The sequence below is a fragment of the Chaetomium tenue genome (assembly GCF_020726465.1).
Source record: "Chaetomium tenue strain MPI-SDFR-AT-0079 chromosome Unknown F5144scaffold_6, whole genome shotgun sequence".
NCBI classification, from domain to species: Eukaryota; Fungi; Ascomycota; class Sordariomycetes; order Sordariales; family Chaetomiaceae; genus Chaetomium; species Chaetomium tenue.
The window spans coordinates 3,315,268-3,340,914 of NW_027117334.1; the positions used below are offsets into that span (position 1 = coordinate 3,315,268).

A 25,647-nucleotide genomic window follows, 5' to 3' on the forward strand; every position below is an offset into this window, starting at 1 on the left:
GCAGAGACCGACATCCCGACTCGGTTAACCAAGATAACCCCCATTACCGACCCTGCTACTCCTCTGCCGACGGGGGAGTGTTCTGATATCCCCGACCTGTCAGAGACACCGTTACTGTCGTCGTTGACTTCCAGCATATCGACCACCGAGAGCTCCACATTTGCTACTTCAACATTACTGGCAAGTCCAGTATCTTCCGACCAAGTCAGCTCACTCTCAGCCAGCTCTGAGAGCCCAGAATCGACCGGGACAGGAGGCGTCCCACCCTTCAACTCGCCGAGCTCAACATTGACGAGCACCGAGACCACCAGCGACGCCAGCGCGACGAGTGTATCTTCATCAACCTTGTCCGGATCGCCCTCGTCAGCGCTTCACAGCGCCATCACGTTCCCCCTTGTGGCATCGCCCACCGCCCGACCCGTGGTGACTCCCATCGATTCGATCTCGGATGCGCCGTCATCCCTTTCGCCTACTTCCACAGAGAGCCCAAGTCTGTCAACCACCGATAGCTCTTCCGTCTCGACGCCTTCAACGCTTGAGAACTCGATTACCCGTTCTTCCACAAAGAGCCCAAGTTTGTCAACCACTGATAGCTCTTCCGTCTCGTCCTCAACGCTTGAGAGCTCGATTACCCGTTCTGCGCCAGTACTAGGTACAGGACCAGCCCTGGCCTCTTCAACTTCCGGCCTCTTTTCGAATTCGACGGCCACAGCAACTTTGCCGGATTCGACCGGCGCCCCTTCCAGCCTCTCCTCTGTTAGGCCCACCATTACAGGCACGCCTCTTTCCAACGTCCCAACGGTGATTGAGGACCCTCCCGCGAGCACCGCCACCGTGTCCCCCGATGTGTACCAAAATAACATCCAGGTGGCGCGTGAATTCAACGAAATCTTTGCCACTCTCACGGAGCAGTCAGCGTGCAAGCCGGGCCAGGCGGCGTGCATTGGTGGTGGACTGGCGAGGTGCACCGATGGCGAGGGCTGGAAAATTCTCCGCTGCCGGGACGCCAACAGCGCCTGCTTTGCCATGCCTGTGAACACCACCGAGGGCGTCATTCTGGGCTGCGTCGGTGTTTCTGTGGCTAAGCAGGTTCTTGGGGCCATTCCGGACGCTATGCTGCCGGGCTCGTCGACTGAGCTATCCTCCACCGGCAGCCCGACCGGCAGCCCGACCGGCCGCAGGACGAGGACGGCCATTGTCACTGTCACCAGTGGTATCGGGACAGTCACCGTGACGGTCGACCCCACCCCGACCTCAGAATCGTCAATTCTCTCTTCCACCTCCCCCTTGCTGTCTCCGTCCTCCTCAGAGGTCAGCTCGACAGTAAGCTCGAGAGTAAGCTCTACAACCACCAGCTCGGACACCACCTCCGAAACCCCCTCGGGATCTCCCTCCGAGTTTCCCTCCGAATCTCCTTCCGAAACTCTCAACGAGCCCATCACCCGCACCGCGCTCATCACCCTCTCCACGGGCACAGCCACCCTCACCCTGACAATCGACCCGTACGTCACCCCTCCGGCCGGGCCGCCGCCGTCGCCGTCCGAGTCAGAGTCCGGTGAGCCCACCGAAACGCCGACTGCCAGCTCCCGCACCGCCCTCCTCCCCCCCCTCGTTTTCACGCCCGTGCTGCCCAGCCCCACCACGCTCTTGACCTCGACCACAACCCGAGAGACCCTCCGCGTCATCCCCATCATGAACACCACCACAACCACCGACACCACCTCAACCATCACCACCACGAGCACCACCACCATGACCACCACCACCACCACTAGCATCGACAATGCCAGCCTCAGCAGCACAACCGACGACGAGACCACCGCCACGGAGACCGCGACCACGACCGCGACTACTAGTCCCGGCCTGGCCAACGGTGCGGCCGACGGTACAGGATCCGTGACTGTGACGCAGCAGGTGACCGTGACGGAGAAGGAGACTGTCAGAGAGACTGTCCAGGAGACGGTGACGGCTACTGCGACGGTGACGAGGAGTGTGTTGTTTGTGGATCCGTGAGCGAGCTTTTCGTGTTGTGGGTTTTTTTAATGTGTCGTTGCTGGTGGTTTTGTGTGTTTGTTTTGCTTTCTGGGTGTGCGGGGAGGGAGGAAAGATCGAAAATGGAGTGAGTGGACTGTTTGAAGGAGCATCATGCATGCCATAGCTGTCGCTGCGTTTTTCTTACCAGTTTTCTCCTTTTCTTTTGTTGATAGCATGGTGCGTATGGCGGTGGCGTTTTGGAAACCTAGCGTCCGAGACGCTTGGTGGATTATTTTGGAGAGGTTATTGTTATTTTGCCATAGTTACTATATTCGTCGAGGCCACTCCTTGGTTAATGAAAAAATGCCGTGAACTTGTCATTAATTTCAGTCGGAGCGTTGACACAACCTGTGATGCGGCTGGCTTTCTTTACCGTCGAACCCGCCCTACACCCTCCGCCATTTCAAGTGAAGACCGAGGAGCAGAACAATAAACATGTGAATTACGTGCCCTAAAAATATATACCGCTACTATATTGATACCGGCGAGAATGCCCCAAGAAAAAACAGCTAGATACACACCATCCCACAACCTTTCCCAGGAGCAACTGTGCCATGCCACCAGCTATGTTGATGCAACCCTGCCCGTATATATGCCATGCAATCGTCAGCGTCGTCAGTGCCAGCTGAAGCTCACCAAAACCATCTATAGAACCCACACCGGCTATCCGCTGTCAAGAAAATCATCCCCACCGCCGCCGGTATATATGACCTTTCCCGACTATCACCGACATAGAGCGCCCAAACCCCCTACCTCCCAGATGGAAACCCACTGCAGCCATCGCAGGTATATAGGACCCACGCCAACCATAACGCGTATATAAAACCAATACACCCATTCACCGTCTTCTCCTGAACCGACTGTTGTGTGCCGGCCCGCCCTTGGACCCCGAGTTCCGTAGCTTGAGGCGCTTGAAGTTGGCGTGCGCCGTCGCCTTAACCTTGCGCACCGCCCTCTTGACGACGCCCTCGCCCTTGGCTTCCCCGCCAGCCTTGGTCTTCTTGTCGTTGGCGGCGGCAGCCTTGGGTTTCTTGGCCTTGGCCTTGGTCTTGGCCGGTTCATTGTTCTCCTCGTCAGAGCCGGAAGCATGGAAGTCGGCTTCCGAGGCGGAGTCGAGGTCTGAGAGGCGCAAGTCGTCGGCGTCGCCGCCTGCCGTGGTGGTGGGTTTGGAAGCGTCGAATTGGGTTTCGGGGACCAGGTCGAGTTCTTCCTCTTCTTCGTCGGGCTCACCCCCGACCTGGGCGGGTCGCTTGGCGCGGGTCGGCCGCATGTTGACGAGGCGGGTGCTGCGTTTCTGGCCGCGTTTCTTGAACTGGCGTAGGGGTTGTCTTTGCTTCTCTTCATCCAAGCTGTCGTACAGCGCCTCCTCGTCGAACCCGGAGAGCAAGGGCGCGGGTGCGTCCCCGTCCTCTTGGTGTGTCGTCTTAGGAGGCAGGTCACGGCCCAGTTGCGCCGGCGCTTCACTGTCACCCACTTCCACCTCTTCCGCCACATCTTTCCTGCCCGTCCTCTTCTCAGCACCGCCACCACCACCACCCTCCATCTCCATCTCCATCTCCCTCAAAGCATCCTCCTCCTCCTCAAACGCCTCATCCTGAATCCGCCTCAGCCCCGCAACAACGCTGCTCAAACTGCGCTCAAGCCCCCCTAGCTTGCGCGGTAGCCTTAACGGGCCAACCCGGCCCCATCCGCCCTCCCCGTCCCCGTCCCCATCTTCCTCTCCCGCCCCTTCTTGTCCCGCCCCGCCGCCAGGCTCATCTTGTTCATCCACACGCGCCAGCCCGGCGGCCGCTGCCGTGCCCAAGGAGATGGTGCGTCGTCGTAGGAAGGAGGGCGTCGCACTGGTGGGTGTTGCTGCAGTATTGTTGTTAGGTCTTGTTTTGGTGACGCGGTTCGCGGAAGGGGTCTTGAAGGGCGTGGTGTTCTCCTTGCCACCTTCCCCATCAGTGATGCTGCCTCTGCTGCCACGGCGGCGGCGGCGAGGTGTTGTGGCGGAGGCGGGGGCCTGGAAGAGGAGCTGGGCAGTGGTGCGTTTGGATTGCGGTGTGGTGGCGGCGAAGCGGGCGGTGGATGGGGTGGTTATAGTTGTTGCCATTGCTGTTGTGGCTGTGGGGAGGAGGTCGGCGGTGCGTTGTTTGCTTGGGGTGGCTGCAATGGGGAGGGTATTGGCTTTTGCGACGGTTGCGGTGGACCGCGAGGGGGTGCGGCCGAGGAGGTCGAAGATGCCGAGAACGCGGCCGTCTCTTTGTGGTGTTGGGCTGATGGATGTGGGAATTGGAGCGAGAGGTGTGAAGGATGTCCGGTTGGAAGACGGAGTGCCAACGTGGGCTGCTAAAGGGGTGCGAGTGGCAGCGGACATGTCCTCAGGGTAGGACTGCTGGGTCTTTTGTAATGCCCTTTCAGGCCTGGGCCTCTTGGAGGGCGTTTGCGGAGGCAAGACGGCATCGGATCGGGTCCGTTTGCGTTGTTGCTGTTGGTGCTGCTGCTGGTGCCCGTGGGTGGCTTCGACGGGACCCGACGGCGGAGGCGGGATCTTGCCTGCGAGTATGTCCCGAAGCTTGTTGTACTGTTTGTATTTCTGGGCTATTGTTTCCCGACGGGTCAGCTGAGACGCGTAGAGCAACAAACGAAGATACTAGCACTAACCAATGTCGGGATTCTGTTTGATGTCGTCGCGGCCCGGCTTCTTTCCCGCGTGTGCAACCGCCCAGTCCCCTTCCCATTGCTTTAGATCAGCCCGCAATTGCAGGGATTGCGCCTCATAGACCTCACGGTCCTGACCGTCCATGATTCTGTGCGGCATCGGCGTATGTATGGTGTTTGCTGAGGATATGGTGATTTTAAAAGTGACTAAATTGAAACAACAGGTGCACTGATCGAGGTACATGTACGAAATCCATACAGCGGCAGTTACAAGGGCAGGGTTCACGATACAGCGCGTCCAGACGCGTTTAAGCAGTGGACCCCACCCACATGGGAGATCATTCTTGGCGGGACAGTGTCAATCGCACAGTATTTACACAGGCAATGGAAGTCAGGTGCCCCACTAACACGTCCCTCATCTACACACAGTAAACACCAACTTATTCATGCCATCACTTATGGACAAAGGAGGAACCGCACTCGATAATTTCAACGATATCCAAGCCCAAGTCTTCAAGACGACCCTTACCGAAATAGAAACATCTCGAGAAAGCCCAGAGGAGTCTGGCGAGTCCCGCGACTGCTGCGTCATCTGCCTCGACTCTATCTCCGAGCCGTGCGCTGCTCTCCCGTGCGGCCACGCCCACTTCGACTTCATTTGTCTCGTGAGCTGGCTGGAAGAGCACCCGAACTGCCCATTATGCAAGGGAAACGTCTACAAGGTCCGCTATACGGACGCCCAGAAAGCCGAAGCATTCTACCGCGTGCCCAACACTCCCAGGAACCGCGACCAGCAACATGACTCATCTCACAATGGCTTGCTCCGGGAAACGGAGAGAAGGCGGCCAAGACCACCACCCGCGGTGAATGCAGCCATCCTGCGCCGCCGTAACATCTATCACCACCAGCTGTACTCCCTGCGTAAGCACACCCCCTCCCCTCTTCAAAGCGAGCCGAACACCAACCCGCCTCTCTTCTCAGACATAGGATGCAACCGGATATCCCGATACCGCCCGCCACCGACTCCGGTACAGTTCAGCTCCACGCCACACCTCGTCTCACGTGCCCGCCTCTGGATCCGCCGCGAGCTGCAAGCCTTTTCCTTCCTCTCCGACTCCGACGACGCCGACACCCCCACCCCCACAACCACAACTTCGCAACCCCAATCCAACCACACCACATACCGCCTCAACCACAACGCCGAGTTCCTCCTCGAGTACATCATCGCCATCCTCAAGACCGTCGACCTCCAAGACAGCGCCGGCCAGGCCGAGACTATGCTCGCCGACTTCCTCGGCGGGGCGTCTACAGCACGCCTGTTTCTGCACGAGCTGCGCTGCTGGCTGCGCAGCCCCGCGCCGGGGCTGGCGGCGTGGGACCGCGAGGTGCAATACCCCTCCGCGCGGCGTGAAGTGGAGGAGGGGGGAAGGGAGGAGGAGGAAGGGGAAGGGGAAGGGTTGGGACATTCTGATCGCGGGCGGGGCGATGAGGAGGATTGGGTTGGGGTGTATGAGGATAGGAGGGGGAGGTCGTGGCGGGATCGGGGAGGGGATCATTGGCGGGCGGGGGCTTACGCGGGGGAGCGGGGAAAGAGGAAGAGAAGGGATGGTGAGGTGAGTGAGGAGAGGGCTAAGAAGCTGAGGAAGTGAAAGGATAGGAGAACGTTTGGACTATGATGCCCCCGTTCTGGATCTCAGTCATGAACTCTGATCTTTCCTATTCTGCTTATATAACCGCTAGTTATTACCATCATTTAACCAAGTGTCGTTGCGGCGCTTCGGAACAATTAATCCTATCGTTAATATTTATCTGAACATATGCAACCCGCAATCATCGAGTCGGTACATATGAACCCCAGCACCACATTAACCAAGGTCCATCCATCCTGTCCAGAACAAAACGGCCGGATATATTATATGTGCGAAGCGCTGAGGCCCACAGCCAACATGTCAAGAGTGGGCGCATGGGATGCGTGTCTTCATGTTCAACGACGTCGTATTCTTCCCACCTTCCGCTGCCCACCTTTCACTACGTCTCTCCCCATCTCCCTTTCCTCTCTTCAGACATAAAGTTTACAAGGAACCCGGAAACGAAAAGCCAGTAGCGCATTGGGCGGGATAATTACATGCCCTCAAACTCGCCACCAAGGTCGTCCTCGTCCAAGTCGCCCTCCTGAATCTCCTTGGCCATCTCCCGCTCACGTTCCCGAGCCTCTTGAGCATTCTTAAGTTCAAGGCGGTGCTGGTTCATGGGGAATCTCATGGCCTAAATAGTGGGTTCTCGTTAGCAAAAGTGAAGGAGAAACAAACCATGGTGACTGGTTACATACCTTAACGCTCTCGTCGTGCAGTGCCAGACAAGCACGGATGCGGTCGTGGAATGCCTCACCCGGCTCCCGCGTGGCGTACACATCACCGACCTCCTTGCTCTTCATGAACCCCCGCTCGCGGTCGAGAGCCGCCTCAATCACACCGTCGCGGATCGCCTTGGCCACAATGTATTCAGCGCTCTCCTCAGAGCCCAGGTGCAGGCGGATGCAGATGTCGCGCAGGGAAATCCGGCTGTAGCTCAGGCTCATCATGCGGATGCCCGTCTTGATGACATTCTGGCGGAGGCGCAGGATGAGCGTATAGGTGCCATCCCGGCGGAAGGTGTCGGCGTGCTCGGCAATGATGGTCTCAAAATCACCCAGGTTGCCGACGCGGACGGCCTGCACGAGCAAGAAGTAGGGGTGGAGCGCCGTCTCCATGCTCGGCTGGCGGAACGTCGCCCGGTCGGGGATGTCGCCCATCAGCAGCTCCACGACAAGCAGCAGCTTGGTCGCGGTTTGGCTGAAACCCAGCGCACACGCGCTCGAGGGAGCCTTCCGCGTCGCAGCCGTCAGGTGCTCGTGGGCTTCTGTGTAGCGGAGCTGGATGGCGCGGGTGCGGCCGAGGTAGTAGAGGAAACGAGCGACCTGGTTATTTGCCGCGTTCTCGGGGAACTGGGTGTGCGAGACTAGAAGGTCGGCTTGCGAGATATGCGACGTGAGCAGGTAGTTGCGGAGCAGGAGAACGATGACCGTGGCTTGTGTGTCGACATCCTTGCGGAGGACGGCTGTCCTGAGTGCCGCAAGGAGGGTGGGCCGAATTCCCACGATTGGCGACTGAGGAGACGGCGGAAGCGGGGCAGTCTGCTCCGCGAACAACGAGTAGTAAAAGTACACCTTCGCAGAGAGGCTGTCGAGCGTGCGGCGGTTGACCGACCGGATCCGTTCGACCAGGTACTGCGAGAACTCGAATCCTTTCTGGAGCTGTTTGCTGTCGTGCAGGACGACCTGTGTGAGGATCCCGAAAAAGACGTCGACTTCGGGGATGACATCCTTGACCTCCTTCTTCACGCCGTTCTTGCCGGCGGCCTTCGACTCGCTGTCGATCTCCATCTCCGGACCGGGCTGCCGGCCTAGGGATACGTCCGACTGGCCGATCGCCTCCAACATCTGCCTCGCAACATTGGCGCTGGCCGAGGATGACAGGTAGGTCTCTGAGATGGCTTGAGCAAGGATATCAGGGGTCAAGCGTTTCCGGATTGACGAGATGGACCGCAGGGCGCGCAGAGAGAATCTAGCGTCGAAGAGCGCGACGGCACGGTCTAGAAGGGCGAAATTGCTCTTGATGTCTGTTTACATGGCCCCTGGTTAGTCTCGGCGGTCTCGAACAGCAGATGGGGCCTGCATACCGTTAATGGTCTGGGCGACAGGGTCGACCTTCTCCCCCTCAGCAGCCTTATCGGCATCGTCCATGGCGACATCGCCCTCGGCATCGTTCGGCGGCGGAACAGACGACTGTTTGGATGCTTTTGACGGCGGAACCACGACTGTCATCTCGTCATCACCCTCCTTCTTGCTCGCCTTCTTGCCCTCCTTCTTGCCCTTGGGCTTGAGATCCTTGCCCCCTCGGTAGCCGCCGTTCTCGACGGGTTCTTTATCAGGTGTCTTGCCGGGCATGTCGAAGACTGGTTTGTGTGGTAGTGATAATTCGTTGCGTGACCGCCGATGAGAGACGGGCGGTGGTGGATGGATAGCGCTGGTGCGATCGCGGAGCGCGCGGCGAGTTGTTGGCTCAGGTCAGACGGGCGACCCTCGCCTACCTTGGTTTGTTTGTTGGGGGGGTTGTGGGCGCTCAGCAGTCGGCCAGGGCGTGCTGGGTGAGGAAAAAGTGCCTGGGGCGCAAGTGCAACGTACTACAGGCGATCGAAATCACTATCGCCGTAGTGGATGAGGGTTTGCTGTGCTTGGGTTTGCGATGCGGGAATGGAAGGTTCGAAAAGCTCGAGGGCAGTCGGAGATTGGGGAGGCAGTCGCCAAACGTGACACAACCCGGGAAGCCGCTGGAGCTGGGTGGAAGCTGGCCAAAGTACTTGGCTGCGCAGCGGTACCTGTAATTTACATGTACAACTGCGGGGCAGTGCAAGTACAAGCTTGGGCCGGGATACTTCGCTCAGCTGCACTGTACCAAAACCAGTGCACCTGCATGGAGAAGGCAGTGGTGCGGCTCGCCCCAAATGACCCACTTGGGCTGGCTGGATGCTTTGTGACGTTGTCGATTTGCTGCCTGTTGGGTCTCAGCTTCTTCCCATTTCTGCGCATCGTTCTAGCAAAAGGACAATGGCGAGGACCTCATCGACCATCCCGAGTAACTTCTAGGTTGCGCAAAAATGTCGAACATCTCTCGCGTCATTGATCTTCCTTTCTTCAATGAAATTTCCTGTTTATTTAGTACTTACCTAGGTAGGTTTATTCACATCTCGCATATCGGCCACACCACCCTGGCTTATTCAACACCGATTGCCACAAAATCGGGCGCGGCTGGTGACCCCAGCGGCACGCGCCCGGAGGCTCTGAACATCACCGAGCTGATTGGGTTGAAACAACCTTGTCTGTGCCCAAAAATACCGACGCCTCAAAGCATCTGTTCCTGCGCCGCTCCCGCACCACGGCCTCTTTCCCAAAGCGGTGCCAAGGCTACCTACCCAGCTCAAAATGGAGAGGCGCTCAGATAGACTTCGTCGTAGCTGTGTATTTCAACGTGGGTGGGTTTACAGCAAGTGGAAGCGTCGCACAAAAACATCAAGATTTTGCATGACCTGATATTCCCTCTAAACGCGTAGAAAAGACCTAAGCTGGAAGGAATCAAACAAACAGCCCATACTAGTTACGACGATTCCGCTCCAGGGGCATTAGTCCTCCTCGTTCAGATCCGCCCATCCATACGCCAGATTCCCTAAGTGCAAGTGAGATACTGGCCCAACCACATATTCCGAGCCGGAGAGTTGTCCGCTATCCCATGCGCCGGCCCCATAACCCTTTTCCCATAAAAGCAAGGCTGTAAAAAAGAAAAGAAAGAAAGAAAGGTAGGGAAAATAGTATAAGAAACAAGCCCGTCTGGTGGGAGAGCAAATGACCCAACAACGACAGCTAAGACCGGTCACAGGTCGCCCTTGCCGGGGACAACCTTGGCAGCCTGGACGGCGCTCATCTTCTTGATCCACGAGCTGTTCGGCTGGACCTTGCGGACCGTTCGCAGCTCCTCGCTCGAGTAGCCGGGGATGCGAATGTTGTAGGTACGCTCAAGTACAAGCTGGATGTCGCGGATCTCCAGGACCTTAGACCCTCGCTCCTTGGCGTTGCGGCAGGCCTGGTAGAGGACATTGTCGACGAAGGAATCGGCCATGGTGAGGACAGACTGTGTCGCGTGTTAGCAAATGAAGCGCCGATTGTAGGTTAGAAAAGATGGAGCCTGCTCACCTCTTCCACTTCGGGAGTCAACAGGTTACCCTCCTGTCCTTCAGCCGTCCCACCACAGACCTGGCGAACGAGCTCGTCCAGCTTCTTCTTGTTGAGGATGCGCTCACCCTCACCCTCGAGTTGGTACGCAGGCGCCTTGTTCAACGCGGGCTGGTTCATGACGCCACCACCGATGCCGCCGCCGCCGCTGTAGGTGGGGCGGCTGGTGTTGTTGCCAATCCCCCCAATGTTGGGGACAGGAGTCGGCATCTGCGCAGCCTTCTCGTGGAGGGTTTTGGCGATCGGGAGTTTGGGCTGCAAGTTCAGCGTCGCCGTCTGCGGTTGCGGCGGGTGAGCGTGCGAGTGCCCTTGTTGCTGCGCTGTACCAATAACGCCGAGACCCGACGCGGCGTTGCTTCCGGGCCCGGTGGCGGGGGGCGCTGGGATCCCGCCGGGCCGTTGCGACGCCAGATTTACGGCAGCCGCGTGCGTGAGAGGACGAATGTTGGTGTTGGCGGTCGTGGGCGTCGCCGACTGCGGGGTCTGCAACCGCGCAGAATTCTGAGTCGGCGTCCCGGCTGATGGCATTCCACCCATAGATGTTGCAGCAGCGATGGCCGTATTGAGAGGTGCAGGAATAGGTTGTGTGCCGGGTTCGATTTTGATAGGTGGGGGTGGATGTTGAAGTTGTTGGGCTTGCTGCGGTTGTGGCTGGGAAGTACTGGGTTGTGCGGGAGGTGCTTGGGTGACCGGAGACTGTTGTGCCTGTGCGGGTGTTGCCGGACCTTGGGACTGATGTTGCGGTGGCGGCCCTTGTTGCGCAGGCAGCGCATTCACCGCACCTGGCACGCGACCGGCCGCTAACTGCTGCTTTTTGGCAGCCTCAATGGCAGCATTGACAGTTGCGGTGGAGCTTTGCATCGGGTTTGCGGGAGCTGCGACCGGCGTCCCATTGTTCAATCCTGGGCCAGGCTGGGCCACGCCTTGTGATCCCGCAGTTTGCGGGCGTCCCTGGTTAGCGGCGTTGGGGACACCGGCGCCGTTCTGCGCCGGCCTCTGGTTGTTTCCGCCACCATACTGCTTCCGCACCATGTTGGCAAACGAAATGGCGTCCGTGTATTGTTTCTGAAGCACCACCTTCCGTTCTTCCAGTTTCTTCCGCTCTTCGGGGGGTAAAGACGGATTCTCCTGCAGGTTTTGGTCGATCGACTTCGTCGTGCTGCGGGCACTATCCATCGAGTATAGCGCCCTTGCGTATTTGCCCTTGATCTCCTCCAGCCACTTCGCCTTGTCGGGGACGTTGTTCGGGGCTTGGAAGTGGATGTCGTTGACATGGCTTACAATGTGGGCGGGCATTGCCCTCGCTTGCGGCCCGGTCGCCGGTGGTTGGGAGGAAGGATTAGCCATGCCATTCGAGGGCCCGACACCCCCTTGAGTAGCCGGACCTGGTTGCACGTGGAGTGTAGTTTGGGTTTGGTTCGGCTGCTGAAGGGGTTGCGGCGGCCGTTGCGGATGCTGTTGCTGGGGCTGGGGCTGCTGCGGCGGCTGCTGTTGCTGCTGCTGCTGTTGTTGTTGCATCTGCTGTTGCTGCTGCAACTGCTGCTGTTGCTGTTGTTGCTGCTGGTTCTGCACCTGGGTGCGGCGCTGGTGAAGTTTGGCTACCAACATCCGGCCAAACTCGGCAATTTTCTTCTTTGCTTCCTCCTGCTGGGTAGAGCCAGGCACAGCTGTGTCATGCATCTTCCAGAGGTTGGCAAGGCCTTTCTCATACTTGATTTTCTCTTCCTCGCCGAGAAAAGTGATGCTTCGCATCATTTCCGGCCGATAGATATGAGGTCCTTGCTGCCGGTTCGGCGCACCAGCGACTTGTGCATTCTGCACATTTGCCCGGCCCGCCAGGCCCTGACCTGGTGCTGGGTTCATATCGCCACTTCGGCCTGCAGCTCGGTAACGGAGGTTTGAAGTTTGGGAGATCTCGCGGCCGGGTGATGGGAGAGTTCCACGTAGGAGAGAGCGGGAGATAGGGACTTGAATCGATCGATGGGTAACAATTTCGGGGGGAGGGCAGGTAGGTCACTGCAGGCTACCACGGGGTCGCGCGGGAGGGCGTAGGTTTGTTTGCAATTGGTTAATGGCGAATTTCCAGTACCATAGGGCAGAAACCCTGTTGAATTGAGAATATTAACTTTTGGAACGTGATAAAACTCTTCTCAGTAGACACGAGCGTTGATATGGATGCTCGGGCGTTGGAGCTTTGGAAACGTGACGTTGTCGTCAGGCGTTGAATGTTGCGCGGAAGTTGACCAGCCCATTCCTTTCACCGTGTAGGGAAAGGCGTGTGGCGGGCCCAGGTGCAGCGGCTTCGCTTGATTGGTTGGTCAGCCTTGCGAAGTCGGCAGAAGCAGCCATGAACCTTGAACCTTACCTCCAGCCTTGCTGCATCTCGGGATCATATTTTGGGAACCTGCAACGCATTTATACACCAATTTAAACATCCCGTTTGACGACTAAAAGTATATAGATTACCCAACTACCTGTGTTCTCATTGCGGCGGCAGAGCGAGGCTAGAGTCACGGCCCCCCGTGCACCAAGGCGAAGGGGTTGTAAACGAAACCACACTCCAACAGTTAAGTTAGTGCAGGTGTTTTGGCACATCGAGAATCCCAGTCAGCGACCAGATGTGCTCAGGGTGTCAGGTACAGGTGCACGTGGGCAAATGCAGACACCAACGAGTAACCATCACCATGTCAAATACCTATATTGACCAAACATGGAACCGCCGTCTATAAAAACAGTCTATCCCGTCCTTGAGGTGCCGGAAACAGGCTGCACAAGAGATTGGGCCACCCACATCAAAATATCAACCACGCCGCCCCGAGCCTCCGAGAGTCCCCAGTCCAGAGGATAGCAGAAACCTTCCCATCCCAGGTTACTTCCACAACAGTCCACGGTTCCAGGTATCACCAACCACGAGCAATACAAACGCCACAAGTCAAGTCATGAGACAAGAAATCCCGTCTCACATCCTCAGCGGCTGTGACGTCCCGCCGCGCCGCCGGTGAACCTGCAGGTTTCCTCCCCGCCTATTAGGAAACCCCTAACCTAGCGGGAACAAAACCATTCGGCAGGACAAAGCGGAAGCGGACGCTCGAGTGCTGAGAGACCGGCCCTCGACTTGGGCTCCCCTCCATTCGTTCTATCGCCAGGGTCGCCATTATAAAGCTGCATTACACAGAATTGAAACAGACGTCCGCCAAAGATGCCACCCGCACCCATCATACATGCACCAGATAGTTCGCTATGACCGTTTTCGCAATTGTGTTTTGTTTATCGTCACGTCATCATCATCGTCGTCATCGTCGTTAGCGTTGTTGGTATCGATATCAAAGGTAGTAGAGAGACGATGAAAAAGGAAAATCGTGATCATGTCGGGCCAGGCCGGCGCCGCCCCAGTAAGGTCTCGGTGGTAATGGTAATGTGGAAGAAGGGTGGGCGCCGGCCGCTTGGGGCCGTCATGGAGATGGAGAATCGACCTCCATGCTAACGTATTCATAATAAGGAAGTTCCCGTGCCAGCGACTCGCCGGCCAGGATCTCATCCTCGCTCGAGCCAGGTTCGTCGAGCTCCTCGATCCTCGGCGGCGGAGGGTCCGAGAATTGCAGGCTCCGCCGATCACCGACCCGTCGGCGTAGGCGGCGTGCGCTGGAGCCGGCCTCCTCAGAGTTCAAGAAGGACCGGATATCCTCGCGATCCGTGTCGCTGCCAATGCTCTCACTGATGGTCCGCTTGCCAATGCTGCCCGAGGTCATTCGTTTGTGACGTGCCGCCAGGCGCCGCTTAATCAAGAACTCCTGGTATTCATGCTCCTCCAGGTCTGTTTCGTCGGAGTCGCTGCAGTTGAGATTTCCGAGATTGAACATCATTCGTGAGTCAATCTCCGGGCGAGTCCGCGAGGTCGAGCGGCTCCGGTCCGACTCGGCGTACTCAATGGCGCACGGCCGGACCACTCCAGGCCGCTCGTCGTCGCTGTCGCCAAAGTCGCTCAGCTCCTCGACGATGAACTCGGTAAACTCGACTTGTGTTACAATGCGGCCTATCCTTGCTTCCGGCGCGGGTGGGGCCGGCGCAGGTGGCCGCTCTGACGCCGCCGAAGGCGAGTGACTGGTCGCATTCCGAGGCGCCGAAGCCTCCGAGTCGGACGAATCTGACGACGACGACGGGGCAGAGGATGAGCTGGTAGAGCGGGGAGAGAGTTGTCCGGGGCGAATCGCAGTGGAGTGGCCGAAGTTCAGTCCGTTGACCGCCTGTCGGGTCGACAGTGGCGGCGCCATTGGACGCAGAGGAATTGGTGGCGGCCGTTCCCCAGGCCGGGGACTGCTCTTGCGGCCAAAAACGGGCGAGGCGGTCCTGGGTGTCTCCGGTGGCGACGTCGGCCCCACGTTCTGAGAGATTTTCGAATTTGTCGTCGTTGACCACATGGTCTGTGACTTTGTGCTGCAGCCCGGACGAATTCGGTTGGGCTTTGATTCCCAAAATATTGCGTCGTTCCGCTGGGGGTCCCTGCCGCGGGATCTTATCGATGGGGCCCTTGCGAGTGTGTGGGGTAGACGGGATAAATGGCGGGGGGGGGAGAGGGAGAGAAAAAATAATAAGAAAGAGAAGATTGTCCAGGAAGCGGGATCAAGGCGTCAGCACCCAAAGAATAAACCTCCAACGAGGAGAAGATATGGGGCTTCGGTTGGTTGTCATGATAGTGTCGTGCAGACTCTAGGTGCAGGTTGCGTGCAGCGCAAGTTGATTCCCGATATTGCGTTGGGGGAAAATCTGAGCAGAACAAGTCGACTAACTGCCTGGGTGCGGTTGTGGGGGCGCGAGTCGGGGGGGGCGAGTGATGCTGCGCAAATTCGCTGGCCGATGCCACGGCTCAGATGGATGTGCGCCGTTGCGCGCGAGCTACTGGAAGTCCTGTTCCTGGGCAAGGAATGGCTGCCCGGGGCCTGGGTGCCGGCGGCGGCTCGTCGGGAGAGCGGGGTGGCCAAACGACCTAAGCCCTCGTGACAGAGGTCGGGATAAAGTTAAGGTAGGACCAAGATGCGGTGGGCTCTTCCCGGCGCCGTTTTTTGTATTTTGGCAGCGAACTGGTCTGTTTTTCTAGAAAGATGGGTGCGTGTCGTCCGAGCTCTGAGACTGGGCTGATTTTCCAGGGCACCGGACCGAAGATCCATCTTTTATAGTTTGGCTAGCATTTCCCCCATATCTTTGTGCAGGGTTTTCAAGCCCCGAACAACACAGGGACCTCGAGCGACCTCTCCGAGGTCAAATCGTGTTGGCCGGGCGTTGTTCGGAGGCATAGCGGCAGCTTGGGCAGCAATGCTCCAGCAGACCCCCCGTCCCCCCCCTGGGTGAAGGCCGCAAGCGAGCGCGCTATGGGATTTGCAGCCTGTGAGAGCGACTCAAGCAACAAGAGGTCACGACGCAAACCGGCGGTCGGCGCAAAGTGCCCGAGGATTTATGGGCACCGGTCTCCTGTTGTGCCAGGGCAGATCGTGGTCATGGTTGAGTTGTCCATCGGCAATGCGCATCAGAGCAGAGAGGGCCCGCGCAGAATCTTTGGTGTTCCACCAAGGCCCGATGGATGTTCTTGATGAGCTGCAACGAATCAAGGGCCCAGCTGCCACCGAAAAAGTCGGGGGTCTGGCTTATTTCTGGAGTTTGTCCTGCAGTAAGTCTGCTTCAGCGGCAACCATGCCCAATGGGTGGAAGAAGGAGCGTGATGCAAGAAGCAAGAGGTTGCATGGCTCCTGACGCGGAAGGCGTTCGTTTACACAGGGCTCGATTCCGCAAATGCGCAAGTCAAGAGAGGCGAGTCGGTGTTCTAATCGTTGCCTCTCCACCAAACAAAGAGACGATCCTTCAAAAGGATGGGCTGGGCGCCACGACCAATGCGCCTCGAAAGCAACGCTCAAGGTGTTCGTCTTCCGATATTTCATGATGCAGTCTTGTGCGCATGTTGAGTGGCGTGAGTGGGGAGGTGTCGTGTTGTCGGGTACAGTTGGGAAGGAGAGACACGGCCGGGGTCCCAGCCACACCTTGGCACTTCAATAATGAACTTTGATGAACCACCACGCCACAAGTTCGTTTACTAGGGAAGGATAGAGACACTGAATCAGTTGGGAGGTTTAAAGAGTTCCCTGTATTTATGAGAATATATAAACACCTACCAAATATTTGCTTAGCAGGAGAGAGTTAGGTAGTGGGTAGTGTAGGGAGCTTTTTAAATGGGCATCACGTGAGACCGCGGGGCTCGACAATACTTGCCAAGACTATTAGTTGATCTCGACATGCGCTCCCCCATATGAATAGAGCCAGGTCATTTCGCAAATCAAGGCTGGTATCGACAACCCCTCCGGAGTGTTCCGAGTCGCCATCATGCCATTTTTATCCGCACATTTGGAGCAAATCTCCATATCCTGTCAAGGCATTGACAGTCTCCCGTAAGGTCTCCTCCCCGAGCTACCGCGCCCAACCGCCCCCCTAGCCCAAGTAAACAAACACACACACATGCTAATCGCAAGGCGCAAATAGCTTCCCCCCGCCCAAAATATTCACCAACGCCCTCCTTTCCAACCCCGATATCACCTCCCTCATCCGCGACACCGAAGCCCACGAGCGCGCCCTCTTCTCCGTCCCGGCCCCGCCCCCACCCCCACCCGCACCAACAACAACCCGCCAGAACCCTGACCCGCCACCACCCAAGCCCTCCTCCCGCCGCCAAACCGTCTTCAACGTCGCCGCCGGCGAGGTGACCACGGGACCCCCACCCAACTCCACCCGCACGGGACCGACCGCGCGCCGTAACACCGCCGTGGCGGCCGTCCTGGGCGGGGACCTGCACGCGCAAATCACCCGGCGCGGACAAAGGCAGGGGCAGGCGGGCGACGTGGACATCGAGGTGCTCCTGCACGGGGCCGAGAAGCTGTGCGCCGTGTACCCGCTGCCCGGCGCGCTGGAGCGCATCCCCGCGCAGCGGCAGAAGTATGCGCAGCAGAGTGGTACGTTGGCGTATTATGAGAATAAGGTGGCGGAGCAGCAGGGGGCGTTGGAGAGGGTGAATATGGAGAGGAGTTGGGATGAGGAGGGGGATGAGGATGGGGAAGAGGAGGAGAAGGAGGAGGGGTTGCTGGGGGACGTCGGGATGACGGAGGAGGATCTGAGGCAGGAGGAGGCGGAGGTGAGGGCGCTGGAGAAGAAGAAGAGGCTGCTGCAGGCGCGGCTGAAGGCTCTTAATAGTGATCTGGGCGGCTTACTTGACATCTAGACGGAAGCACAGGGCAGAGCTGAGACAGAAATGGGTCTGGCGTGGTCTTGGGAGACAGACGGCAGGGTGAGTTTCTTCAGGGTAGCAAGTCACTTCCACAGAGGCCGTGCTAACATTTGCCGACGGTTTCCTAGCCCGTGCGAACACCTCCATATTCCGGGCGCCCTCCACCTGGTACCGCTCATGTATCGCGAAGGCAGGCGTGGCATAAATCCCCGTCCTCTTCGACCTCGCGATGGCCCTCCCTTGCCCTCGACGCTACCAACTCGGCCTTGCACCGGTAGCGGCCTGCGCGACTTGAGACATGGTGTCGGAGGCTTGGCCGAAATGGCTTTCAAGAAGGTTAGGGCTAGCGGGTCTCTGCTTCGCTGGGTTTTGGTTTAGCCAGCTGGACGAGCAAGAACTGGGTCCCGCCCGAAGTTAGTGTCCATTTCAGAAAGAAGTCTGCTTCCCGGCGGGTGCAAGGTTGGCCGCTCAGGAATGGACAGTGCACCTGGGACACAATTTAAGATGCATGTTGGACGTGGGCATGCATGATTGGGGTTGTCACGAGTGCTCAGCGGGGTCCATGGGGTGGGAATAAATACCCCTCTATTTACTATCGACATCTTGCACCTCTTATACGGCCTGAATTACCTACACCAGAGCTAGCTTCGATAGCAAACCGCGAATGGGTTCGAGAAGCAAATAGCGATCAATTGCAGAGCCAAGTTCAACACAATGGTGCTTTTGGAGTGCGCAATGGATTCATTGGAATGCCCGTGGTATTGGGAGCCGGGACTTTGACAAGACCCTAGCAGGGTAGGCGGTAGCTACTTCATGTAGCCCGACTCGGGCCACGGGCGATGATGGATGTTGATGCAGTTAGGAATACCTCGTCCTTGTAAGCGCGTGCCTTCACTCCTCATCCGGAGCGCTTATGTAGCGTCCAATTGAATCGATGGGGACCTGAATTGAGACAGGGTGCGATCAACAACATCTCGGATCAAGTTGGATCAAGTTTCAAGTGAGGTGAGATGGTTGCTATGCAGGCGGGGACGTTGCGCCCAGGCTGAAGGATCCGGGGTTCAGGCGAGGCGGGTGTGTTGGTGTGCGTGCATGTGTGCGTCATGGATTGAATTGGTCGCTTGTCGCACAGGGGCGGGACCTGGCTGCGCCCCTCTTCGACCTGCCAAGACCCGCCGCCAGCGCAACTCTGGAGCGAGTGCCCGGCCAACGAGCTGAAAGTAAATAAAAGTCGGTGGTTGGGACAACCACATCAGGGATGCAGCCAGTCGCACCTGCGAATCCCACGCTTGGAAAATCGGATGGCGGGCTAGATCTCTGCGCCAGTTCTGTTCCTCTGTCCAGTTTCTCTTTTTTTTTTTTCGACAAACGGACATCTTAACCTATCCCACACATACCACACCAGCCACCGACATTCGTTGCGAAGATCGAGCTGTCGAGGAATTCCCAAGGTACGAAGCCCACCCCCTTCTTTCTTTCCCACATGCCATGCCATGCGTCGCACGTTCCTTGCTTCCCGCTTCTGCATTCCGTCGAACCTAACGCTTGTGTCGCGCAGCTCAGAACAGCCAGCCAAAGCCTGGCGCATAGACAAACCGGTGTGGTATCACCCATCGCCCCGTCACCCAAGCTACTACCTACCCAACTGTCTACTGTCTGCTTCTCGAGAGCTTGAACTATCCGCCTGTTGGCGGCACTCTCCTTAATCTTTGTTGTCTAGATCTTCTCGTTCCTCTCGAGCAGCCGACCGATCACCCGGTTCGCCCTTGTCGCAACTTGCTAATCTTGCCGAGCCGACGCGAGACCTCCGACCAAGACGGGAAGGAACCAAGACACGGAAGAGGCTGCTTGTCGCATTCCAGCGCAAAAGCAGCAGGAGGATTACGGTGATTTTTCGGCACAACGGCCTACCATCACAGTCTTCTAAGAGCGCTGCCGCCGCCGGCGCAATCCAGCCCAACCGTCGCTCCGAAATACTCGGAGGACCGGTGCGGGTTCTACGAGCGGCATCACACAGTCGGGAAGTAGACGAAGGACACAAACAAGCCCAAGATGGCGACTAGGTTCCAGTTAGGGTGGTATCGTGAGTACACATTTCCCAGCGGCGCATTCCCACGTGGCGGCGCTGCGACCTGGAATGGCGCGCATAACTCATATGAGACACGCCTTGCTGACACATTCAATAGGATGGGTACCATTCCTGGGTTATCACCATGTGTTGATGATCTTGATTGCGGTGGCGATAATATTGTTATGTATGCCTCTCCTCACTCACACCCCCCTGCCGTGCCCTCACTAACCGCCAGCGCTTCAGCACTTCTCCTTGCTGGGTGCTCGTCCTCGTCACCCCTCATCCCCGACATCTTCCTCCTTTCGCTCTACTACCAGCGGTACACGGCAGTGCCCGACACAGCACAGGTCGACTACAACGTTAACAACGCCATCGCCAACATTGTGGGCGGCGCTCATCTTCAAGCGCGCGTGGGCTTTTTCGGTATCTGCGTGAGCTCTGACGGCGGCTCGTGGCTTTGCAGCAACAATGCGACAACGCTGGCAAACGAGGTATCGTTTGATCAGGACCCCCTCAACCTCATCTGGCTGGCCAGCCAGTTCAAAGACATGATTGTCTTTCCCTATCTACTGTGAGCCCATCCCACACCCCTTTCCTTGTCTTGACACCACCGAACCTAGCCGGCGCTAACCACACAAAAAAACAGCATCATCGCCATCATCTTCGCCTTCATCTGCCTGCTCCTGCTCGCCACCTTCCCCGGATGGCACGAGGAGGAGGACAGCGAGGGCTCGGAGCGCGAGGTGAAGCCGTTCCCGTCGCGGCCCGTCAGCCAGGTGGCGCTGGCCATCATCTTCATCGCCTCCATCTTCGTGCTGGTCTCGGTTCTCTGGCAGCACACCGCCTCGGTCGCCGCCAGCATCATCGCCCAGGACCTGGCCAACGGCAGCGTCCTCTCGGGCGTCGGCTCCTCCGCCATGGTCATGGGCTGGTTCAGCTTCACGCTGCTTATTATTGTCACCATCGGCTTGCTGGTCATGATCTTGAGTATGCAGGTGCTGGAGCATATTATGGATTGATGATGCTTTTCTCGCGCCCCATCTCTTTGAGGAAGGGAGGGGTGTATATGTTTGAGGATGGATGACGGACGATGGAGATTGTGTTGTTTCGATTACGCCTACGCCATGCGACATATGCGCGGCATGCATGCATGACTGGATGAGGACGATGGGGGGTTAACGGTATATACGACGCCGGGACGGGACGGGGTGGCAGTGCGGGACTGGGCCGGTCGCTATTGAGTTTGGCGGGGAGGTGAACCGATATATCACGACTGGTGGATGATGATGGATGGATGGATGGCGGGCACGGCGGTACGACCATGGGGGTGGTTGGGTGAATATGTGCTGTCATCTTTTCTGGGTTACGGTCAAACTCACGGCGACGGTTGCGGCCATGGGCGCGTCACGATATGGGTGGGCAGATTTGCTATTATGGGACATGTCGTTTTTTTGTGTTTTTTTCTTTCCTTTTATATCTCCCTCCCGCTGTGTGTGCATATAATGGGGGGATGGCAAGCAGGTATCGGATGGGTATATCCCGCTCTGTGGACGTGTGGATGGTTTCTCGACATGCCACACGGGCCTTGTATGGAAGACCTTGTGGTTGCGGTGTCGGTATATAGCGAGAAGCAAGCATAAATGGACTTGGAGTTGTGGTTTGGAAATGTATCAAAGTAAATTGAATCCCATGTCTTTTAAAACTGAAACTAGATGACGAATGTAAATCACTCATAACTGGAGGAGACTTTGATCCGAATTGACCAAATTGGAAATCAACAAAACAAGGCGTCTTTTGTCCAAGACAGGTCTCGCACAACTGGACGCACATGCAGACCAGGTCGAATATCTTACTTTAAACCGAGTGATCGGCGGGGGTGACAGTGTCCGAACTGGCAACAAATGTTAGCATTCAATGTCATTCATGGGTCGAGATTCGCCAGCCTCCATCATATATTCATATAGCTATGTATAAATAACTCAGCACCCGGCCACCTGGTGCCCCCCTATCCCCCAACAAAACAAGCCAACTCCAACGACGCCACCATTCGCCACGCCAAAGCTATGTATGTATGATACGCGAATACGTTTCCCCAGCCAAAAGTTGTGAAAGCAGGAAAACACCATGCTATCCACTCCGAAATAAATAAATGAATAAATAAACCCTACCCAGAGCCCACCCAATGCTCCCACCCCATTGATATCCAAAAAAGAGACCAAGCAGAAAACCAAAACCCAACCAACCCCCCAGCCAACAGATCATCACCATCATCACGTCGGCCGGCGGAAGGGATGCGCCTCGGTATTAAGCACCCACTCGTCCAGGGACAGGACATCAGGGGTCTCAAACAACAGGTAAAAATACTTGAGGGTCTCGGCGAGCCAGAAGCTCTCCATGCTGTCCTCCATGTCGGCGGCGTTGCCGGGGTCCTTGGTGGTGACGTCGCGGACGGCGCTGTGGCCGACGTCGGTGCGCGTGGCGCGCACGACGGCCTCGAACATGCGCCAGCCCTTCTCCTGCCACGACGGGTCGCCCGTGATGCGGTACATGTACCAGACGGATTCGATCGCTTCGGGCCTGGTTGCGGTCACGCGCGGTTAGCTATTACGGATCGTTGGGTGGGGGGGGGGGGGAGATATGGTGGGTGGATCGGCCTACCTGAGAATGTACCGCTTGTCCCTGAGGTTGACGAAGCCTGACGGGATGCCCTCGTTCTTGATGCGCTCCTCGACGTATTCCTGGTGCGTGGCCGGCTTGGTTGGAGCGGGCGGTAGGACAAGCTCGCCTATGGGCTTTTGGTCCGAAGCATCTTCGCTGTTGGAATTGAGGTCGAGGCTGCTCTGGAGCTTCTTCGTCTTTTCTTCGGTGGAGGTGCCAGAGGAAGGGGTTTCACGCCCCCCCACGAAATCCCGCTTCTGGCTGCCCGATGGTGGCATTGCGTCTTTCTCCTTCAGTTTAGACAAGGAGTCCTCGGATTGCTCCGGGAGCTTCGTCCGGGCCGCTTCCGCAGCAACCTTCATCTGGGCGTCGGCCTGACGCTTCCGTTCCTCGGCCTGCTTCCGCAGCGCGTGCTCCTTCTTGAGCTCTTCCACCTGCCCCTTCCACTCGGCCATTTTATCATAGTAATCGGCCAATTCCGTTTCGCGTCGCCCGGCACTGAGATCGAGAGCCGCATACCACTCGGCTTTGTCATAATGGCAGTCCTCCCGATCTTTGCAAGGAAAGAGAGTGGCGTATTCAGGCATGACACCAGCGGGCATCGACTCGTATGCCCATACGCAGCCGTCCGCGAGCTTCTTCCCGATCTCGACGTCCTCGGGGCGGTCGAAGATTTTGCCGCCGAGGCCAAACATACCGCCCAGAAAGCAGGTCAGATGCGTCACCTCCCACTCGTAGGTCATCTTCTTGGTGGTGCCGTCGGTGCTGTACGCCTTGGCCGAGAAGAGAATGTCCGGGTCACCTTCGGCCATGGGGCGGAAGAGGAGGTGCTTTTTCACGCCATCGACCGTCTTCTCGTGCATGGTGCGGTACTTGGTCTCGAGCCCGCCCAGCATGAGGTACTGTTTGGGGAAGTACTCGTACGTTGAGTCCTGGCTGCCCCCCATACTGTACGCACCTCCCCGACCCGTGCCTACCAGACCCTGTGAGACACACTCCCAATTCGCGGGCAACTCGTTTCCATCGCCCGGGGCCAGGGCAGTATTGGGGGAAGCGTTTCGCTTCTGCGGACCGCGGTGGAACCCTGTGTCGACCTCTGCTGCGTCTGCGTCTGCGGGGCTGTCGGCGCTCCGGACTTCGTATCCGGCAGGAGCGCGGCGCAAATCATCGTTGTTAGCCTGCCCCTGCGAGGCCGGAGACGGCAAGGTGGCACTCCGGTTGCAACCAGAAGCATCCAGTTGCTCGGGAAAAACGCCGGGGATGGCGGTGCCCTGCTCGCGGTTCTGTAGGTCCTCAAAGGCGTCGGTGACGCGGGCAATTGCGTCATAATACTTGTCCTTGCCCGTGAGCTGAGCTAAGCGGGTGAACTCCAAACTCATAGAACCGAGCTCGGCCACACCGGAGCTGGTGGATGCCCGTTTCGGGTTCTCGTTGTACGAGGACTTCCACTGGTAGTAAAGAATGGGCAAGCGATTCGGGGTGTCGAAGACGCTCATGAGGATCTCGGCAAGCTCAACAGCCTTGTCTAACAGGATGTTGTACTTGGCGTCTTTGCCCGTTAAGTCGTAGGCCCCAATCATACCCCCCAGGTAGCGGATGATGGTTTCGAAGACGGGGATATCAGAACGGTAGGGGGTCGTGGTGAAATCAATGTCCGCGACAGCCTTCACGGCATCGTCAAACTCGTCCTTCATGCCCATGATCCAGAGAGTGTCGAGGGAGTCGACCAGAGTTGCCGCCCAGCCGCAGAAAGGGTCCTTTGACTTCTTGCTAACGGGCATGAGCTCGTCGTGGGTCCAGGCATATTTTTTGTAACCAGACCAGGCATGCTGGGCCTCTGCCTTGATCTTGGCCAGGCGAGTATGACGCTTCTCCTTGGCGGCGGGGGATTCTTCGGCGAAAGCGAACTGCACCGACGGGATAGACTTGGGCTTGCCGGTGGGGAGCGGGATGATCGACTCCTTGGGCACCGGGAACCACTCCCTAGGCTTTTGCCAGTGAACGACTGTGGAGGTGGGTTCGGCCTCCTGTATTCCAGCGTCCTCGTTTTGCTTTTGGTACTGGTCGTGGTTCGAGGGGGGCTCCCTATCCGGCACTGTCGCCGGCTTGGTGGGTAGCCCGTACGCCCCTTTCTCCCCGTCCGCCGTCTTGAGTGGAGGAATCTTGATGGTGGGATCCGGGTCCGGCATATGGGGTGGGACCGGGGGAGGGTTATAATGCGGCCTCTGGGCCCCTTCGGGATCGTTGTCATGATCGTGGTCACGGTCGTGGGTGTGATCGTGGTCGTCACCGTGCTCGTGCTCGTGCTCGTGCTCGTGGTCATCACCCTGTTCTGGTTTCGGTATGGGCTGGGGATCGGGCCTTGTCTGTGTATTGGTACCCGTCTTGCCGTGCCATATCTCCCTCGAATGATCCCATTGTGAATTCTTGGAGACGTGATAGAGCAGCACGGTAATGACAAAGGCGCAGACTAGCAACACGCGGTATCGCCTGAGACGGAGCATGTTGACGATGGTTGGCTTGGTCGCGGGGAGCCAATGCCCGGGGGGGGCTCTCGAGTGCGTTGGAGGGTGGGTTCGAGGTATCGAGGGGTATCGTTCTCAACCTTAGGCCGTAGCTAACTACCTCTTGACTGGCATGGCTGGGGTTGCTGTTGATCTGCTTGGCTTGTTCCCAGGAAAACAAGACGTTCGAAATCACCACGATAGGGCTCAAAGAGATCAACACAAAAACATGGAGCAAAAAGCTTAAAAAGGGAAAGGGAAAAAAAAGAGAAAAAAGACCAAAATTCAAAGCAAGCTAGCTACGCTCAACAAGGGAGGACAACCGGAAGCAATGGCAAGTCGCAAAAATAGCCAAGCCGGGGGTAAAACGACCGGCGGCGGAAAGAAGACATGGAGGTGCATGGCTAGATGGATCCGCGCCAAGACGATATGTGCCGTCTGTCCCACAATCCACAATCCACCCACTTCATGTTGGTTTGGAGTGGTGGTAATGAAGTCTTGGCATAACCAGCTGCAGAAGACACAGGTAGCGACAGCCGACAGCGCAGTTGCCCATGTTGGGCAACTTGTCCACCTGCTGCTGGAAGGCGCCTTGTCTCTCAACAGTTGCAATGGCTTCATGTTGGAAGATATGCAATTGCCGGCTGTC

The 25,647-nt window shown here is 57.6% G+C and overlaps 10 protein-coding genes across 10 annotated transcripts; 4 read left to right on the forward strand and 6 right to left on the reverse strand.

Annotated features, from left to right (window-relative positions):
* Positions 1-371: 371 nt before the first annotated feature.
* On the reverse strand, positions 372-1,790 carry F5144DRAFT_495388 (uncharacterized protein; the record flags this gene model as incomplete). Its single annotated transcript, XM_066786099.1, has 2 exons — positions 372-509; positions 564-1,790. Coding segments are annotated over 2 exons (1,365 nt in total), but the record flags the coding sequence as incomplete, so codon positions are not given.
* Positions 1,791-2,864: 1,074 nt separating this feature from the next.
* F5144DRAFT_367576 (DNA replication/checkpoint protein) lies at positions 2,865-4,964 on the reverse strand. The gene is made up of 2 exons (XM_066784455.1): positions 4,681-4,964; positions 2,865-4,617 (listed from the first exon to the last, which is right to left on the reverse strand). The coding sequence occupies exons 1-2, from the start codon at positions 4,919-4,921 to the stop codon at positions 2,873-2,875; spliced, it is 1,986 nt and encodes a 661-aa protein (XP_066640344.1). The 5' UTR covers positions 4,922-4,964; the 3' UTR covers positions 2,865-2,872.
* A 171-nt stretch (positions 4,965-5,135) lies between these two features.
* Positions 5,136-6,476, forward strand: F5144DRAFT_623518 (uncharacterized protein; the record flags this gene model as incomplete). The annotated part of the gene is made up of 1 exon (XM_066792157.1): positions 5,136-6,476. The coding sequence occupies one exon, from the start codon at positions 5,136-5,138 to the stop codon at positions 6,324-6,326; it is 1,191 nt and encodes a 396-aa protein (XP_066640345.1). The 3' UTR covers positions 6,327-6,476.
* F5144DRAFT_583849 (proteasome regulatory subunit C-terminal-domain-containing protein) lies at positions 6,477-9,049 on the reverse strand. The gene is made up of 3 exons (XM_066789575.1): positions 8,395-9,049; positions 7,007-8,334; positions 6,477-6,942 (listed from the first exon to the last, which is right to left on the reverse strand). The coding sequence occupies exons 1-3, from the start codon at positions 8,660-8,662 to the stop codon at positions 6,799-6,801; spliced, it is 1,740 nt and encodes a 579-aa protein (XP_066640346.1). The 5' UTR covers positions 8,663-9,049; the 3' UTR covers positions 6,477-6,798.
* A 995-nt stretch (positions 9,050-10,044) lies between these two features.
* F5144DRAFT_583852 (transcription initiation factor TFIID subunit A-domain-containing protein) lies at positions 10,045-11,981 on the reverse strand. Its single transcript, XM_066789576.1, has 2 exons — positions 10,463-11,981; positions 10,045-10,400 (listed from the first exon to the last, which is right to left on the reverse strand). Exons 1-2 carry the CDS (start codon positions 11,846-11,848, stop codon positions 10,143-10,145), a joined length of 1,644 nt encoding a protein of 547 aa, XP_066640347.1. The 5' UTR covers positions 11,849-11,981; the 3' UTR covers positions 10,045-10,142.
* On the forward strand, positions 11,982-12,769 carry F5144DRAFT_583853 (uncharacterized protein). Its single transcript, XM_066789577.1, has one exon. It carries the CDS (start codon positions 12,176-12,178, stop codon positions 12,401-12,403), a length of 228 nt encoding a protein of 75 aa, XP_066640348.1. The 5' UTR covers positions 11,982-12,175; the 3' UTR covers positions 12,404-12,769.
* Positions 12,770-13,953: 1,184 nt separating this feature from the next.
* F5144DRAFT_496027 (uncharacterized protein) lies at positions 13,954-14,919 on the reverse strand (the record flags this gene model as incomplete). Its single annotated transcript, XM_066786128.1, has 1 exon — positions 13,954-14,919. The coding sequence occupies one exon, from the start codon at positions 14,917-14,919 to the stop codon at positions 13,954-13,956; it is 966 nt and encodes a 321-aa protein (XP_066640349.1).
* A 1,733-nt stretch (positions 14,920-16,652) lies between these two features.
* Positions 16,653-18,060, forward strand: F5144DRAFT_367625 (DASH complex subunit Spc34). The gene is made up of 3 exons (XM_066784456.1): positions 16,653-16,935; positions 17,027-17,825; positions 17,894-18,060. The coding sequence occupies exons 1-2, from the start codon at positions 16,871-16,873 to the stop codon at positions 17,757-17,759; spliced, it is 798 nt and encodes a 265-aa protein (XP_066640350.1). The 5' UTR covers positions 16,653-16,870; the 3' UTR covers positions 17,760-17,825; positions 17,894-18,060.
* Positions 18,061-19,535: 1,475 nt separating this feature from the next.
* Positions 19,536-21,061, forward strand: F5144DRAFT_367729 (Ca2+ regulator and membrane fusion protein Fig1-domain-containing protein). The gene is made up of 4 exons (XM_066784458.1): positions 19,536-19,848; positions 19,952-20,020; positions 20,080-20,407; positions 20,483-21,061. Exons 1-4 carry the CDS (start codon positions 19,818-19,820, stop codon positions 20,853-20,855), a joined length of 801 nt encoding a protein of 266 aa, XP_066640351.1. The 5' UTR covers positions 19,536-19,817; the 3' UTR covers positions 20,856-21,061.
* A 688-nt stretch (positions 21,062-21,749) lies between these two features.
* Positions 21,750-25,163, reverse strand: F5144DRAFT_367718 (glycosyl hydrolase family 47-domain-containing protein). Its single transcript, XM_066784457.1, has 2 exons — positions 22,495-25,163; positions 21,750-22,413 (listed from the first exon to the last, which is right to left on the reverse strand). The coding sequence occupies exons 1-2, from the start codon at positions 24,996-24,998 to the stop codon at positions 22,107-22,109; spliced, it is 2,811 nt and encodes a 936-aa protein (XP_066640352.1). The 5' UTR covers positions 24,999-25,163; the 3' UTR covers positions 21,750-22,106.
* Between the last annotated feature and the right edge of the window lie 484 nt (positions 25,164-25,647).

Bases quoted from the DNA above. Each gene is read 5' to 3' on its own strand.
- F5144DRAFT_367576 (XM_066784455.1), bottom strand. From the start codon at position 4,921: ATGTACCTCGATCAGTGCACCTGTTGTTTCAATTTAGTCACTTTTAAA. The intron at 4,618-4,680 runs GTTAGTGCTAGT...GGGAAACAATAG, and splicing joins CAAACAGAATCCCGACATTG to CCCAGAAATACAAACAGTAC.
- F5144DRAFT_583849 (XM_066789575.1), bottom strand. From the start codon at position 8,662: ATGCCCGGCAAGACACCTGATAAAGAACCCGTCGAGAACGGCGGCTAC. The intron at 8,335-8,394 runs GTATGCAGGCCC...CCATGTAAACAG, and splicing joins TGTCGCCCAGACCATTAACG to ACATCAAGAGCAATTTCGCC. The intron at 6,943-7,006 runs GTATGTAACCAG...CCCACTATTTAG, and splicing joins TGCACGACGAGAGCGTTAAG to GCCATGAGATTCCCCATGAA.
- F5144DRAFT_583852 (XM_066789576.1), bottom strand. From the start codon at position 11,848: ATGGCTAATCCTTCCTCCCAACCACCGGCGACCGGGCCGCAAGCGAGG. The intron at 10,401-10,462 runs GTGAGCAGGCTC...CACGCGACACAG, and splicing joins TGACTCCCGAAGTGGAAGAG to TCTGTCCTCACCATGGCCGA.
- F5144DRAFT_583853 (XM_066789577.1), top strand. From the start codon at position 12,176: ATGCATCTTCCAGAGGTTGGCAAGGCCTTTCTCATACTTGATTTTCTC.
- F5144DRAFT_367625 (XM_066784456.1), top strand. From the start codon at position 16,871: ATGCCATTTTTATCCGCACATTTGGAGCAAATCTCCATATCCTGTCAA. The intron at 16,936-17,026 runs GTAAGGTCTCCT...AGGCGCAAATAG, and splicing joins CAAGGCATTGACAGTCTCCC to CTTCCCCCCGCCCAAAATAT.
- F5144DRAFT_367729 (XM_066784458.1), top strand. From the start codon at position 19,818: ATGGCGACTAGGTTCCAGTTAGGGTGGTATC. The intron at 20,021-20,079 runs GTATGCCTCTCC...CCAGCGCTTCAG, and splicing joins GGTGGCGATAATATTGTTAT to CACTTCTCCTTGCTGGGTGC. The intron at 20,408-20,482 runs GTGAGCCCATCC...ACAAAAAAACAG, and splicing joins ATTGTCTTTCCCTATCTACT to CATCATCGCCATCATCTTCG.
- F5144DRAFT_367718 (XM_066784457.1), bottom strand. From the start codon at position 24,998: ATGCTCCGTCTCAGGCGATACCGCGTGTTGCTAGTCTGCGCCTTTGTC. The intron at 22,414-22,494 runs GTAGGCCGATCC...GACCGCAACCAG, and splicing joins GACAAGCGGTACATTCTCAG to GCCCGAAGCGATCGAATCCG.